Source organism: Pezoporus wallicus, unplaced genomic scaffold (genome assembly GCF_028554395.1).
Source record: "Pezoporus wallicus isolate ANWC-B61680 ecotype Strahan unplaced genomic scaffold, APGP_CSIRO_Pwel_v1 scaffold_3294, whole genome shotgun sequence".
NCBI lineage: Eukaryota > Metazoa > Chordata > Aves > Psittaciformes > Psittacidae > Pezoporus > Pezoporus wallicus.
The window spans coordinates 4075530-4090505 of NW_026635478.1; the positions used below are offsets into that span (position 1 = coordinate 4075530).

The following is a 14976-nucleotide window of genomic DNA, read 5'->3' on the forward strand; positions in this document are numbered from 1 at the left end:
GGACTTCACTACCTCTGAGCCAGGAAAATGCAAGGTTGACAGTCAGTCTAAAGCAGGAGGGAACCGGAGGCAGGAACCCAGAGAGGTCCTGCAAGGGGAAGCCCTAACTCGCAGCCAATAAATGAAAACTGCCGGAAGGAAAAGAGCACTGACAAATATCCAGGCTGAACGTGCTCAGTGTGCCAAAGCCAGGTGGGAACTCTGTATCTTCTTACAATGACCCTTATTATTGCTCTGGCCACTGGCTGGTATTTTTTTAAGAGCCCGTTTTAAGCTATATAATTTGACAGAGGTTTGTTTTCAGAGTTTCTACTGCAGAACTGAAAATTGCTGGCTTGAGGAAGGTAATTCTCATGGGGTAAGGGGTGGGAAGGAGAAGAAAGGGAAAGTTACCTCCATCAGGTAAACAGAATTATGAGAGTCATAAATACTGGGTTTTAAAACTACATAGGTAATGATCAAATTTCACCCAGCCTCAAACTTCACACAGCCAGTGACTGTACTATGAAGATATGCCTGGATTTACATTCTGCAAACTAAGTCTAAAAGAAAGGTCTGAGGGAAACAACGTAAGTAGTTAATGAATTCTTGCCTCTTTGATCCAAATGCAATTCCAATATCAGTGTGTTACTTTTTTTTTTCCCAAATGCAGCTGGTTTTAATTGCATTGGCCATTTTTTCAGCTTGCTTTCATGTTTCTACAAGACACTCAAGTTTTACCCATGTTAAGTATTTCTTCAAGGCAAAACATGTGACTCTTCAGCCCTTCAAAAAGGGCATGGAAATGCCAAGTATAACCAAACAAAAACTGTCAAGTGAAATAGGATGCAAACCTGCTCCTATCTTTTGAGTAGGTGGGAGGGCAGACACTCAATTCTGTTCTGGGACTACAGTAAAGAAAAAGTATTTGGCCTTTATACAAATGGGTCTAAAGTATCCTAAACACTTACGCTCCATCACAACCATCCAAGTGAGGTACAGACAAGGAAACACAGTGTATGGACAGTCTATGTAAAGTGTATGAGCAATCACTACAATATGCTCATTAGCTGATTACAAAACACTATTTCTGAACAACTGTTTGCACCAATTATTATTTTCACTTGTTCTACACCTTCACTAAGGAAGCCTAACCAAGGATCAGGATTGTGTTAGCACTTGAACCACCAGAAAAGGTCTGATCTGCAGCTAGTCAGAGGTCAACTTGAAAGAGGATAATTTATCTGGAAATGCTGGAATTATGCCAGCTTGTATCAGCAAAAGGGTCTCTTCCTCCATTTCCTTCTACCTCATCTTTCCAGATTTGATGGATCCTACAACTTAAGGAGTCTGCTCATCTGAAAAATTCCCCAGGCTCTGCTTACTTGTTGGAGCTTTCACGGTTCTTGTGGCTTCATTTTGATGGAAAACTTCATATACTGCCTCTCCAAAGAACCAACAAGAGCGGTAATGAATTCACAGGTATTATTGTTTCTTCTGTCATGCAAGAAGTATTCATGCAACCACGGCCACTTTGCAACATATATTTTATTTCTAAGAGATTAATCTACACAACAAAGCCTCGGTGGACTTCTTTCTTTCCCTCTCCAAAGAACAGCTCCCAAAGAAAACTCCTACCACACTTCTGTCCTCTGAGCCCAAGTAAGCTAGTGGAAGAGCCCAGTTAACTCTTATATTGGCTGAGAGGGGAAGGATGCATAGTAGACCTTCCCAGCAGGAGCCCTGAGGACCAAACATACCTCTTGCTGTTACAAGGCATTCTGTGTGGTTGCCCTCCACATCACTACTAGGGTTGTGGGCCTAATCTTGCAGTCTTTGCTTAAACAACGCTCCCATTGACTTCCACAGAACTTCTGTCTGAGTAAGGACCCAAGATTTGGCCCAGGAGTTTATAAAAAAGCCTCTCAGCTTTCAAATGTAGATGATTAATGTCCCAGAAACAGTGGGCAGAGGTTTGGCACTCTGTACAAAACTGACTTAAAGCTGAAATTTTCCTCCTCTTTCTCAGCCTCTTTGCAGACATGGGCTTTGAAAGCCATCAGTCTATGAGATGCTGCATTGTATCCATCATGCGAACATCTCACCTGCCTCTGGACTCAGCTGAAGCACAGAAGAGACCGTGCAAAGGGCTGAGACTAGAGATCTACAAGTTGCCTTCTGTCCCTGCAAGCCAGCAAAGCTTTTTGCTTGCAAGTTTTGCACGCCACTTAAATACAACACTTAAAACCTCCTCACTGAGATTGCTCCCTCCGTTACAGCTTGCGTTCAGAGACGCAGAGCTCCTCTTTCTGAAAGCCTGACTTACACAGCCTGCCTTCCTTCAAAACCCATTCCTTTACAGGTTCTGACATAAAAAGGGGTATCCTGAGCCAAAACAGTGGCTCGAGCCTGCAGCACAAGCCTGAACATAGGGAAGCAGCTGGGCATCTGTGACTCTGAACAGTCTGGAAGAAGAAATGGATAGCATGCTGAAGCTGAGGCAACAATGCACATTCTCTTTTCAATGCCAGTATGGCATGCTCTGCACACAGCTCTGTAACTGGTGCCCTCTCCCACTACTCCAGAAGCAATTCCCTGGCTTGGAGCATGGCACGTACAAGCAAGTGGGCAGTCCCCGAGAATACATTTCCAAACTGTGGAGTGCTGCTGTGTAAACAGACAGAGGAGGAACGAAGGGTGCAAAGCAAGGAACAGATGGAGGTAGGGTCAAAGTAGCAAAACAGTGTAATCCCAGAAAGTAAAAAAAGAATTATTTCCATTGGGCTCACAGATAAACAGTAAGCAGTAAACATCAAATTCTGCCAAGCTATATTGTAAAGACGAGGACTCCAGATGCACCCTCTTAGTGTCTTTAAAATTCAAAAGACGCCTGAAGGAGATTTTAGTTTGCATAGGGACCCACCAGTGGGAAATGACATTGCAACACACTAGGCTATGCCAGTGCATATCAATCTATACACTCTTATTGGGCAGTGAGCAAGGCAACTGGCAGAAAGCTGGCCTAAGCACAGGAAATTCCCAGCCAACAGACTGAGCTCTCGCTCAATGACAGTGCCCTGTTTGCACAGCCACGGTGCTGTCAGCACAGTCAGGGACAGGTTGCAGGAGAGATGCCACTTTCAGCCCCTTCCCGTGGAGAAGTAGGCTCCTGAAAGGACTGAGTGCAGGGCAAGCAAAAGAGAAAACTTTTTAGTCAGGGAATAAGCTTCTGTCTTGCTCAGCAGCCATATGTTCAGATGGGACCAAGGGCAAAGAAGGATATGTTCCAGCTTCAGTCATGCTCATGTGAATCATTAATCACCACAAGGACTGGGGAGAGGCTTTGGATTTATATCCACACAGCTTCTTTCAGAAACTGGCCTCAAAATAAAATACAGAGAAACAGAGAAAATGCAAGAATGATAAACCATGACTGAGATGAATATACAAAAGAAGTACCACCTCCTTTTGCGTAACGTTCAAACAGAAAGAATATAGAGATGAATATCAAAATGATCCTACACATCCAGCCCAACATCCAGAACTGTTAATGGCTGCTTCCCTCTCTGTTTGCTGACCCAAAGTGTTGCAGGATGGGATCACAAGTGGCTCTGCAAAGGCAGGGAACACTTGGGAATTTCTGGTGTTGTGCTTTGGCTGGGAAAGTAAAATGGAGCAGTTGGCGAAGAAGAACTCAGGCTAGAGGAAAAAGTTCAAAATATGCCAGATTTTGCATGATACACTAAAGAAGATGAAAAAGTACTTGAGAGCAGAGAAAGTTGCAATGAGATGAATTAGGAAATAAGAATAGATGAATTTCTGTGCTCCAGACCAGGGCTGTTAGCCAGTCAGCAAGGTCAGGTCTGGTAACAGTAAAGAGTGAAAACCAGGCTAAAAACACGCATGGAGGGAGGTAGCAAGGGAAGGGGCAGCCACATGTGAAAGGAGGTCATATTGCTGAAAGAAGGCAAATGGGGAAATGAAACACCAGGCTTAACCCAAGCTGGTGGAGAGCGGAAGCTTTGAGGGAGAAAGGGAAAGAAGAAACACAGCAGCCGATGACAGCTCTGCAATAAATGGGACAAGAAAAGGAAATGACAACTGGATCTGGAAGGAAGTCTGATGAGAAGGGGCTTTTCTTCACCAAGGAGGGCAAGAATGACTTTGAGAAGAGTGGCAGTGAAATACAGTAACAACATTTCTATAATGCAAATGCGGATAGTAGCTTGCTAATAAACTGCGAATGAGGTAGAAAACTGGGAATGAGGGCTTGGGTAAGACCTCTGCTTTCAAAACTGCAAGGGGTTGTGGGTCCTTCTCAAAATCAAATGACAACCCCGTAGTTTGCGGAAAATCGGATAAGAAAATAAAATCTACAGCCAGCATCATGTTGTGCTGTCTTTTAGGAAAATCCATGTGCAGTCAATTATGTCTTTCATTTGCAAGAAAAGAAAGAAACTCTAACTTGTTGTCTTCTTAAACTCTACTTGGAGGACCTTGGTTCATGCATAGCATGAGATGCGTAACATGAGCAGCAAGTCACACAGTGGAAGCACATGAGACAAGTGCATGACCGGGCTAAGGGCTGGAACTCTTTCTGTTTTGGATCTCAGTAAATGAACTAGCAACGCATGGAGCTAACCATCAATGAATTCATGGAGGGAGTGGAAAGAAGCCATGGACTTTGGAAAGTCCTTCATGGCCCACAGTCCTGCAATGGTATGATTACACAGAAAACTTCAAGGGCAAAGGATTACAGAGAAGAATTTCAAAAGTTAAATCACAATGAAATCTAGGTTACTCAAGAAAATGTCCTCTTGGATTAAAAAAAAAACAAACCCAAGCTCCAGAACCCCCCAAAACCACTAATGTAGAAGGCAAAATGGCAAAAGCAATGGAAGAACAAAAGAGAGAGATTGGTCTGGTCTGGAAGACAACATCAAGGTATGTTGGAGGATGATGGCTGATGGCATTGTGAGGATCCAGACAAACATTCATGGGAAAGAAAGAAGAAAAAGCGCAGTGCGAATGAATCATGAGAAGGCAAAGAAAGAAGGCAAAGCTCACGTATCAGATTAACCCTGATGTAAAAAGTTAATTAGTCTAGAAATGTCTGATGAATTACCAAAAGTGATCCTGCAGACTTCCAGCAGTATTTCTGTTGAGTCCTAGGGTCTTCTGCCTGAAAAGGATCATGCAGCGATGGGAAACGAATGGAAAGCTTGAGCATCTTGGTAACCAAGTCAATTACCCTAACACTGCCCAGATACAACTCTAAAACAGATCACCTGAGGTAGGCAAAATCAGCCTGCATAGTAAAAGAAAGCAGCAGGCATAGCACTGACATTCATACCCAAAAGCTGCACCATCTTCTTTTCCCCTCTGCAAATATGCAGACAGAACAGTTCCTATCACACAGGACTAGGTATGTAAATCTGTAATGAATTCAAACACTAAGCCATGTACTACTTGATGATAACCCTGTCAAACACTGCATGCTGTTTGTCTGTTCCAGGACTAGCTTCTAAGAGATGGTCTAAATGTTAGTCCTCTGGATGAAAATTAAGAGTAAATTTATTTTGTGAAAGTCACTGTGAAAACAAACAAAAAAGCGTTTTGCAGACAGGTATAAATTCAAATCTGCTCTTCCACAGAAGCAGTTATTCCCATCTAAGTCTTCAGAAACTATTCATCCAAACATACAACAAAAGAGGAGTGTAATAGTTCCCTGCTTTCTTGGAGTGAAGGAAACATCTAAATGTTTAATAACTGTCATTCCCTATGCTTCAACAATGTGGCAGCACCACAAACATGTTAAAATACAATTTTTACTTTTTATCTGGACAGCATCCAGCTAATGAAAAATTTACAAACACACTAATTTAATGCATTAGCCAAACACATTTTGAGCTAATGTGTCGTAACAGCTTCTGGTATTGTGGCTGTCCCACATATGTCCTTACAACCTGCGGCTCTTAAAAAAAATGGTGAACAGGGCAAAGTAGAAAATCATATGATCTACTCCAGCCTTACTGACTTCACTGGAAAGGAACTGCACATTATTAGGAGTTAGGACTGCAACTGCACTACAGTTCCCGACTGCAAGGATTGTTTCTCTGTAGTTCTGGAGCCTGATCCATGATGCCCTCTGCAAACTGCCCCACCAGCTTCAGTGCTCTTCCCGCATCATGTAAGGATGGAAGGGATGAAAAGCCTTTGTACCACCAGAAATTAATGTGCCCTCCTAACCACACAGCAAGCAGCAGGTACAAGCAGAACACCTTGGCCTACCTGTGGCACAAAGGGCAATGAACGTTTGTGCATGCTTCCGGATCAAAAGCAACTTGTCTTTAGGTAGAGGCAGCTTCCTTAGGATGTGTTCAATGAAATCATGCGGGGTGACAGCTGCGAGGTTCCACTTCAACTTCCCCAGCACCACCAGCTCCCATTCCTGCAGGGTGGAGAGAAGGGAGAAGCTGTAAGCAGTACTGAAAAAAAACTCCCAAAGCCCCTGTCACCTATTTCCTTGATTGTAATTATATCGCTGCTGAACTGGTCTTGCTCAAACATTTTTTTCCATATGCCCCTAGTGCTTTGAAGTTGTTGACTTTATTTTTTTTTTTTTTTTCTTTTTAACACTGGAAATGTCAAGCTCTACTGAAAATAATGAGACCTGGCAGCTCTTGCCAAGGTTTTACTTTTTTTTTGTATCCAGTGCTGAATGCCCACCCAGAAAGTTTAGCCTGCAATTAGATATTGCCAAGGTCACTGTGGTCCTTTCCTAGCAACTTTTTTTTAAATGGCTGTAGTCCTTACTTTATAGCCATTTAAAGCCCTTAGGATAACCATGCACAAAAATGACCTAGATATGCATGCTTTTTTCCAAGACTGGGGAAGTTAGCTTGATGGCATTCTCTCCCAAAACTGTATTCAAAAGCGCCTGCAGATAAATCTGATGGTACTTAAATGACTCCAAGACAGGCTTTGCAAAAAGGAAACGCACACAATGCAGCCAAGAAGTAGCCTGTGTAAATTATCTGCCAATATATCATGCAGGATACATTCCCACATTCTTTGTACACCCAAAACTCCCAGTGAAATCAAATAAAAGCTTGGGTGGGTATGTAACTACTGGCTATTCCCTACAACGGGATTACGTGTAGAAATAGTACCTAATGAACACATCTAGCCGTGGGGTTCAACCAGGGCTAGACCTGCATCCTTCAACATTCAAAATAGGTTTTGAATACCTCACAGTGCCCTGCAGTGAACAAAGCTCAGGCCTTGGACTTGCTTCTGTCTCATGCATCAACTATTAGCTATTAACTAAATTCCATGCACTGATTCTTGAGTCCTGATGATACGTGAGGCTGATGGAGCTCAGCATGGTGGGGAGCCCCAGCTAAGCTTGTAGAGCTGGCAAGTTGAAAAAAAAGCAGCCCTTTTGCAGCTGAGGAGATGTCAACTGGCGTTGCTGAGAAACCATAAACATGGACCCCACAATGCCATTTCTGCCGTCGTTTCTCTGAATAGATGCCCACTTTAACAGCAAGTTACTTTCCTACGGACATTCCTACTGGATTATGAAAGAGCTCTCCATAGCCTGGAAAACCTCATGTTCACATATGTAAAAGGCCCCTAAAGATAGATTGGGTTTTTCTGCTTCCTCAAGAAAACCCATAAAATGTTTGCACATAATGGCAACTACGTTAACTAAGGACTGATCTTCCCAACATCACTAATGCCACAGGTTTTGATATAGAAGAGCACTTAACCTAGATGATACAGGGAAGCACTTAAAATACATGCTTAAACTCATGTGGCACAAAAAGGTAGGCACATCCTTCCATGGTTTCTCACATGGGGGCTGCAGCACTTCCCATGGCAGCATGTACCACTGACAGCATTCACCACGAACGGGACTCCTCATGCGTGCCACAGCCATGTCAGGGTTTGCAGCACACAACTCTTCACTCTGCAGAAGCAGGAGCTCCCAACCCCTCCCTGGGGGAATTCCCACCGCCTTCGCCCACTGATTCACAGGAGAAATTCTCCTGCGATCCAGCCGGACGATGTGCACTGACCAGGATCCATGAGCATACAGCCAGCTGAGAACACATCTCACCCAGAGCCATAAATACCTGCCTGGTGCTCTGCACCACGAAGCACTCTTCCCTTAAATAATGCTGGTGTTTTTTTTCTGCCTTCACCATGCCCGAATTGATCCTGAACTACCAGATATGGCCTTTTACACCGGGGGCTGCTTAACCGAGATGCGTTTTTACCTCACCACCTGCACGAGTGGTAACCTACCGGGTAGCAGTGTGGAGACACAGGGCTGTGGCTCCCCACCTCACAACCCAGCCACTCACCGGCGGGCACCACGGCCCCTCCCGGACACCATCCCACTGCCATACCCTCCCCATCCCCTTGTGCTCCATCACCAGGGAGAGGCACTCCCGTTGCCCCGGGCCACGGCCGGGAACCCCTCACCTCTCCCCGCCTCACGCCCGCCCCGCCCGCCGGGGGCGCGGGGCCGCCTGGCAGCCGCTCAAGGGTGAAGTCACGCCCGGAGCCGCGTGTCTGCCGCCAGGTGGCGCCGCCGCGCCGCGCCGCCCGCCCCCCGCGCACGTGCGCCCAGGCGCCCTGCCTGCCCGGCGAGGTCCCCGGTGCGGGAAGACCCGCACCCACCGGGGTCTATGGGACACAAGCACGCACACACACGCACGGGGGACACGGCACGGACATGGCAAAACCCTTCACCAGTGGGGCAGGAAGCGCCGCTGGGGTGGCTGCGGAGGAGGCTGAGCCCACCGGGAAGTCCCGCGTGTGTGTGTGTGCGTGCACGTGTCCCCCAAACCAGTCTCCCTGCGGCTTCGGGTCGCCCCCTTTCCGAGTGTTCAGCACTTTTTGACATGGAAAGCGTGATTTTGTAGAAGGTGGGGGGGGGGGGGGGGGGGGGTGACACAAGTGATGGCTTCGCCGTGTGAGAAAAGGAGAAGGAAGAAAGCGGCCAGGGCAAGCTGCCGGAGAGGTGGTGAAGAGGGAAGGGGAGGGGGGGGGCTGCTTACCAGCAGCTCTTGGGGTTTGATGGAATTGTCCGTATATATGCACAGCTTCTCGGCTGTGAGGGGGATTGTCTCTTTCAGCTTGGAGGCCAGGAACATGCACACTGCCCCCAGCAGTTGCAGATGGCACTTTCGAGTGGGCACCACAGCTAAGAATCTGTCCAAGTAATTCATGGCCAAAGGGAAAACTTCTTCTTCGCACTTCTGCTCTTCACAGACCTGCAAGCGAGGGGAGCGTGGGGAGGACGGGGCAGCGGGATGGGGGTGGAGAGAGGAGAGAAAAGACACAAGGAAAAAATAAATAAATGAGTGATCCCACGAAACAGACCACTGCCTCCCCGCTATGGCTCCTGCTATTTTTGTTTCCCGGGGAGCTAAATTTTGGGGGAGGGGGAGATCTCTGGAGAGGCTGGGAAGGCTGTCAATCGGCTTTCACATTCCTTTAGTTCATTCAGTAAGAAATGAATTCAAGACACTGTGTGGGAGAGCCGAAGAGCCCCATCCAGCAGCAAGCGAGCAGTCTCCGACTTTTTTTTTTTTTTGCGACCCAATTTTTTACTTTTTTTTTTTTTTTTTTGATTTCGTCATATTTTCAAAAAATCGATAAAAATATCACAACTTCCCCGGGGGTCCCGGTTTTGGTGCTGATGGCATCCCGGGACGGTCCCCTGTCGTTTCCGACAATTGCAAAAATTCCCTCGGGGGGCGTCCCCCAGCCCTGCGCCCCCGATCCGGCGGGGGGGGGGGGGAAGGACGGGAGACACAGCGAGGGCGAGGTGGGGTGGGGAGAGCCTGAGCAGGAGCGAGCGAAAAATTACTTCAAAAATTTACCAAAAATCGGAGCAAGGGAGAAAAAAAAAAATTCGCACATGAAAACCAAGCGGGGGCTCTGGGCTTTCCAACGCAGGAGGTTTGGTCCGGGAAAGGTCCCCCCCAAAGTAGATCCGAAAGGGCAAATGATGGGCGGTGGGGCCAGGGCAAGGCAAGAGAGACTGCGGGGATCTGGGCCCGCTGCCGCCCCGCCTGAAGTATCGGGGCGAAGGGGGGGTTCGCCGCCAGCTCTGGCTTACCGACAGATCCCCGCCAGGCCGAGAAGGAAAGGGGGCGCGGCGGCGGGATACATTTCCGAACCCCTTCTGGAAAGGGGGGGGTAGACGGGCTCGGAGCCTCCGAGCACAGTTGCATGCAACGCAACATGGCGAAAAAAAGGCACGTCCTCACCACTGCATACGTGGGCATGAAACCCTCGCTGGGCAAAACGCGGGGGGCACCGAGCACCCCCAGTCCCTTGCCCTGCCCGGGCGCAGCTCCCTTTTCCCAGAAAAGCCTCATTCCCAAGCGCTCGCGGCAGCCCGCCGCCGGAGGCGGCTTTTCTTTTGCTTTTTAATTGCAAATGACTTTTCCAACCCCCCATCCCCTGCTTCCTCCCCTCCTGCACCCCGCTTTGCAGCAGCCCCCCGGAAAGGGCGATTTCCCCCGTGGGCTGTCGATGCTCCCTGCGCCCCTTCCCCCACCGCACCTCTCGGCACCGCACCGGGTGAGCGCAGGAGGGGGAGGAGAAGGGGCACACACACTCAGAGAAGAAGAAACCCCACCACGACCGGAGGGCCGAGAGGCTGCAGGGGGAGGGGGGCCGAGGCGAGGCGGAGGTGCTGCCGCCCGCGACCCGCCGCACCGAGGGGCCGGGGGAAGGCGCCGGGATACTAACCTCCAGCATCCAAGTGGCTACCATCCTCCTCATGAAGGGCTGGATGTCCTTCTGGACGCACTTGAAGTAGGAGCACTGAGGCAGATACCTCTCCTCTATGGTTAGTAAGTTGTGCAAAACGCGGTCATCGTAGAGCAAGTTTGGGTCAGGGAGAGCTCTCCTCATGGGATCCACCTCGCAGCACAGCAGCTCCATGTTTCCAAAGAGATCTCCCTCTTTCTCTGATGGGAAAGGTTTCCTTTTTTTTTTTTCCCTTTTCCTTTTTTTTTTTTTTTTTTTTTCGGGGGGGGGGGGGGGGGGGGAAGGGGGTGGGGAAAGGAGGGGGTAAAGGAGGAGGGGTAGGTGGGTGGGAGGAAGGCGGCAGCAGGGCTTTCCAGCCCGCTCCTGCCTCCCTTCTCTCCCTCTCTTGATTTCTAGCCTAAAGTTGAGGCAGTGACGCAACTCGCCGGGGCAGGCAGTTCTCTCTCTTGTTATTATGGAGAACAGCAGCTGGTCAGACGTAACATCAAACGCTTTTTTCTTTCCCCCCCCCCCCCCATAAGCTAACAAGGAACCAGGAGGCCCTCGTATAGGGACACACACATACAAATGACAGCTTCTCTTTTGCTTCCTTCCAGCGACTAAATGAAATCCGCTCCACACTTTCCTTCTGCGGGAGCTCGTCTGAATCTATTTCCCCCTCCTTTTCTTGTAGCAAGAAACTGAGGGCTCCCTCTCGATACCCACCGCGACGATGAGGGCGATGGATGCCATGGCCTAGCGGGGTCCCGTCCCACACCCCACACGCACCCCCCCCAAGCCGTTGACCCACTCTTCCCTCCCGCACCCCCTTAATCTGCAGCCGGAGGGGGACAGGGCTCCGTGCTAACTGCAGCCTGCTGCAAACCCGAAAAAGACCCCACTGATCCTTGAGCGGTGGTGGTTCCCCGGCGTTTTCGGGGTGCAATCTAACAATAATCACCGCTGCTTCCTCTGGCACATGTAGGCGTTTCTAGCAGGCGAACCGTTTTAGCAGTGCACGACGACACTGATAAAACTTTCTAGGAAACGGAGCGGAGGAGGGAGGAGGGAGAGAGGTTGGCGGGGGGATGGGGTGGGATATGTTAGGGGAGTTATGTCCCGCACCGGGTGACTTGCACCCTCCTCGCACTTCGCCGGCGTCGCAGTCGCTCCCCGCCTGCAAAATGTGTCAACTTTGCGAAGTCTCTACCGCTGTCTGCTACGGTCGAGCGGAGGCTCCCGAAGGGGAAAGAGCTGACCGAGGCCGGCCGGGGACGAGCTGCCCGGGCGGCCGCGCAGCGAAGCGGCCCCGCGGGGCATAAGAGGATCTCGCTTCCCGGAACCGCCGTCTTGCCCCACAGCCCCCACCTCCCACCCACCCCCCCCCCGCCGGGACACCGCAGAGGTGGGCTTGGCGGCGGGGAAAGAAATACCGCCTTAAAAGAGTGAGTGGGGAGTTTGGGGCGCCGCTTCCCCTCCCTCCATTTGCATAGCCAATAGCTCTGGGTCTCTCGCCGCTGCGCGCTGATTGTTACCGGGCAGATTTTATTTTAAGGACGCATGCTGCCCGGCATCGAAAGCAGCCCCGAAGGGCAGGGGGCGAAGTGGAGCCCCGTCACCTGGTCGCACTGCCGGTCTCGGGAGCCACAAGGTCCTTGCTGTTATCGGGAAAGGCGGGCTACCGGCCGTTGTTGCCCGCGAGCGGACAAACGCGTCCCGTCGCACACCAGCTCTCTCCCCTCTGCATCAAAACGGATGAGAGGGACGGGACCGGCTGTGCCGTGGGTTGCATCTCTTCGGACTCCAGCCCTTGCAAAAACCGTCTGGGACGGCTCGGCACCTAAGCCGCCTGTCGGAGCACTGCTACTTCGCCGACAGAAAGCCGTCAGGACTCCCCCTTCCCTCTCCCCCTCGTGCCCCGGTAACTCGGAGTCGGCCCGGGACAGCCGACCTCTGCACGCGCTGCTAGCAGCATTTCCCCGCAGAATCAGCTCCGTGCCCCCACCTCCCGTCCCGTCACCGAATCGGGCAGCTCCTGGCCACTGCCGAATCGCGGCAGCAGCAGCGCCGTCCGGGAGCTGTCGGGCACCGTGTGTGGCCCATCGTACCCGCACCCCCCGAGGCGGGAGCTTACCGGGGACGAGCCCGCTGTAGGCGGAATTGGGCAGACTTTGACCAGCAAGGCTCGCGTTTTACGAGGGCGAAGGAAAGGAGCGGGGAGGGGGCACCCCCCGGCGTACGTCGAGGGCGGCGAGCGGGGACCCGCTGCGTCGCGGCGTGCTCCGCAATGAAAGGCTCTTTAACTTCCACCATTCATTTCCCCTTCCTGGCTACTCCTGTGAACAGGGAGCGTGTTGTGTCAGCGCACGTTTTCCTTCTCCAAACTTAAATTCATAAGCGCTCCCGTCTGGCTTTGTAGCCCGACAATGCAGCGATTGTGATTTATGTGGGTTTCGGGCGGGAGGACAACGGGTGTCCTAATTGTCCGGCACGGACTTTCCGAAGTGGGGTGATGTCTGGGGCACTACGCGGCTGCCGGCGCGGGGACCGGGGGAGGGATGGGGGCGGCCCCCTGCACCCCGCGACGGGGCGGCCGCGGGGGTGGCAGCCACGGGTCCCGCGGGCGGGCCGCAGCCACCCCACCACCTTCCTGGGAGGGATGGGAGGCTCCCTTTAGGAAAAAAAAAAAACAAACCAAAACCTAAATCAATACATAGAAGCATGCCAGCTTTGCACGTGGAGGTGCAGCAAAAAAACACCACCAAACACCGCTTTCCCTCGGTGCGACGGCTTCTGTATACGCGGTACCCTTTTCCAACGGGGAAACACTGGCCCTCCGAAACGCGGCCGCGGAAGCCAAGGTTCCCGATGTGCCCCTTTGCCTTGTCCCCGTGCCCACGGGCGCTGCCGCATGCGTTTGGAGGCAGCAGATGTTTTAACAGCCTCCGTGTAGAGATTACCGAGTGCCATATGTTAAATGCCACCCTCCCTCCGGAAAAAAAAAAAAGAAGAAAGAAAAAAAGGAAGAAAAAACTACTTTTCGCACTCGCTCCCAATCTTTTGGTGAGCTGCCTCGCCCGTTCAAAAGCACAAATGATTCAATCAGATACCGCCGGTAGGTGTTTTTTTACCCCGGCGGTCCCGGGACTACCGTGCGCTCAGCCCTAGGCGGGCGCTCCCGCGGAGCAGCGCTGCGCCTTGCGAGGAGCCGCGGCCGCGGTGGGATCAGCGCTCCCGAGGTCGGACAGCCCCCCCCCCCCCCCCTTTCCTCCCCTTCCCCGTTCACAGCCTGGCGGGAAGGGGCTGTCCCGCTCCCAGCCTTACCGCAGCCGCCGGGGGGCAATGCCGCAGTCCCTGCTGCTGCCCTGGGGAACCCCTCTTCTGCGGGTCGTCAAGTCTGGAGTCACGGAGCCTCATCATCAGCGTGACACATAGTTACCATCAAATCTGTTCTGTGTAATGGCATTTTGTTGATGTTAGTCGGAGAGCGCTGCAAAACGCGGCGACTCTTGGCTTTTTTAAAAATAGATCCTTAATTCGTCATCATTTCTATTTATTTAATTTCTTTTCTCTGCACATCCCGGAGAACAATCTTGGAAGATGCTTCAGGGGACAGTATGAGATCAAGCTTTGCATTCGAACCGCAGACCAATAGACGCATGTTGTGTGTGCGCCCCGGCAGCCACAGGTTTTTTATTTGTTTAAATGAAGTAAGTATTCCCTTGCAGTGCTTGAAACCTGAAGGCTGGAGTGTGAAACATGAGAATCTGAAAGTGAAACCGACTGGAAGCCAAAAAAGAAACAGATGAATGTGTTTCCACCGTCCAAGCTGAGGAAAGCCCCGAAAGCAAACAAATACGTGAATAATAAAATATGCAATAGATTTGGAATAAACCATTCCAGCTTCAGTCACTGGAAGCAGTCTATCCTGGTGGTTTCTTTTTGTTTTTTTAAATTCTTTCTTTTTTTAATAACTGATTTTTTTTAATTTTTTTTTTTTTTGCTGTTCAAAGGTAAATTCCTTAATTCTGTGATGTGCAGGAACAATATGATAAAAACTATATTTTCTTTTCTTTCCTTTGGTTTCTGATTAAAGACCAGAAGAGGATTTGGATGCTGCAGGAAATGCTGCACACTGCCCATGTATTTTCAAGCAGTTATTTTTAATTGTACAGGCAATTTTCAGCTTTAAATACCTGAGTAGTGGCAGCTTTATCAGTT

The 14976-nt window shown here is 50.3% G+C and overlaps 1 protein-coding gene and 1 long non-coding RNA gene across 2 annotated transcripts in view; one reads left to right on the forward strand and one right to left on the reverse strand.

The window, feature by feature from the left end:
- Positions 1 to 11043, reverse strand: part of CCND2 (cyclin D2) — a 32973-nt gene extending 21930 nt beyond the window's left edge. The window contains exons 1-3 of the mRNA XM_057426029.1: positions 10756 to 11043; positions 9051 to 9266; positions 6271 to 6430 (exon numbers count right to left, since the gene is read on the reverse strand). Of these exons, the coding sequence (XP_057282012.1) occupies positions 6271 to 6430; positions 9051 to 9266; positions 10756 to 10950 (571 nt within the window). The 5' untranslated portion in view covers positions 10951 to 11043. The remainder of the gene's footprint in view (positions 1 to 6270; positions 6431 to 9050; positions 9267 to 10755) is intronic.
- Positions 10716 to 14663, forward strand: LOC130608249 (uncharacterized). Its single transcript, XR_008974483.1, has 2 exons — positions 10716 to 10855; positions 14484 to 14663. It is a non-coding gene; the product is annotated as an uncharacterized LOC130608249 (long non-coding RNA).
- Positions 14664 to 14976: the final 313 nt, after the last annotated feature.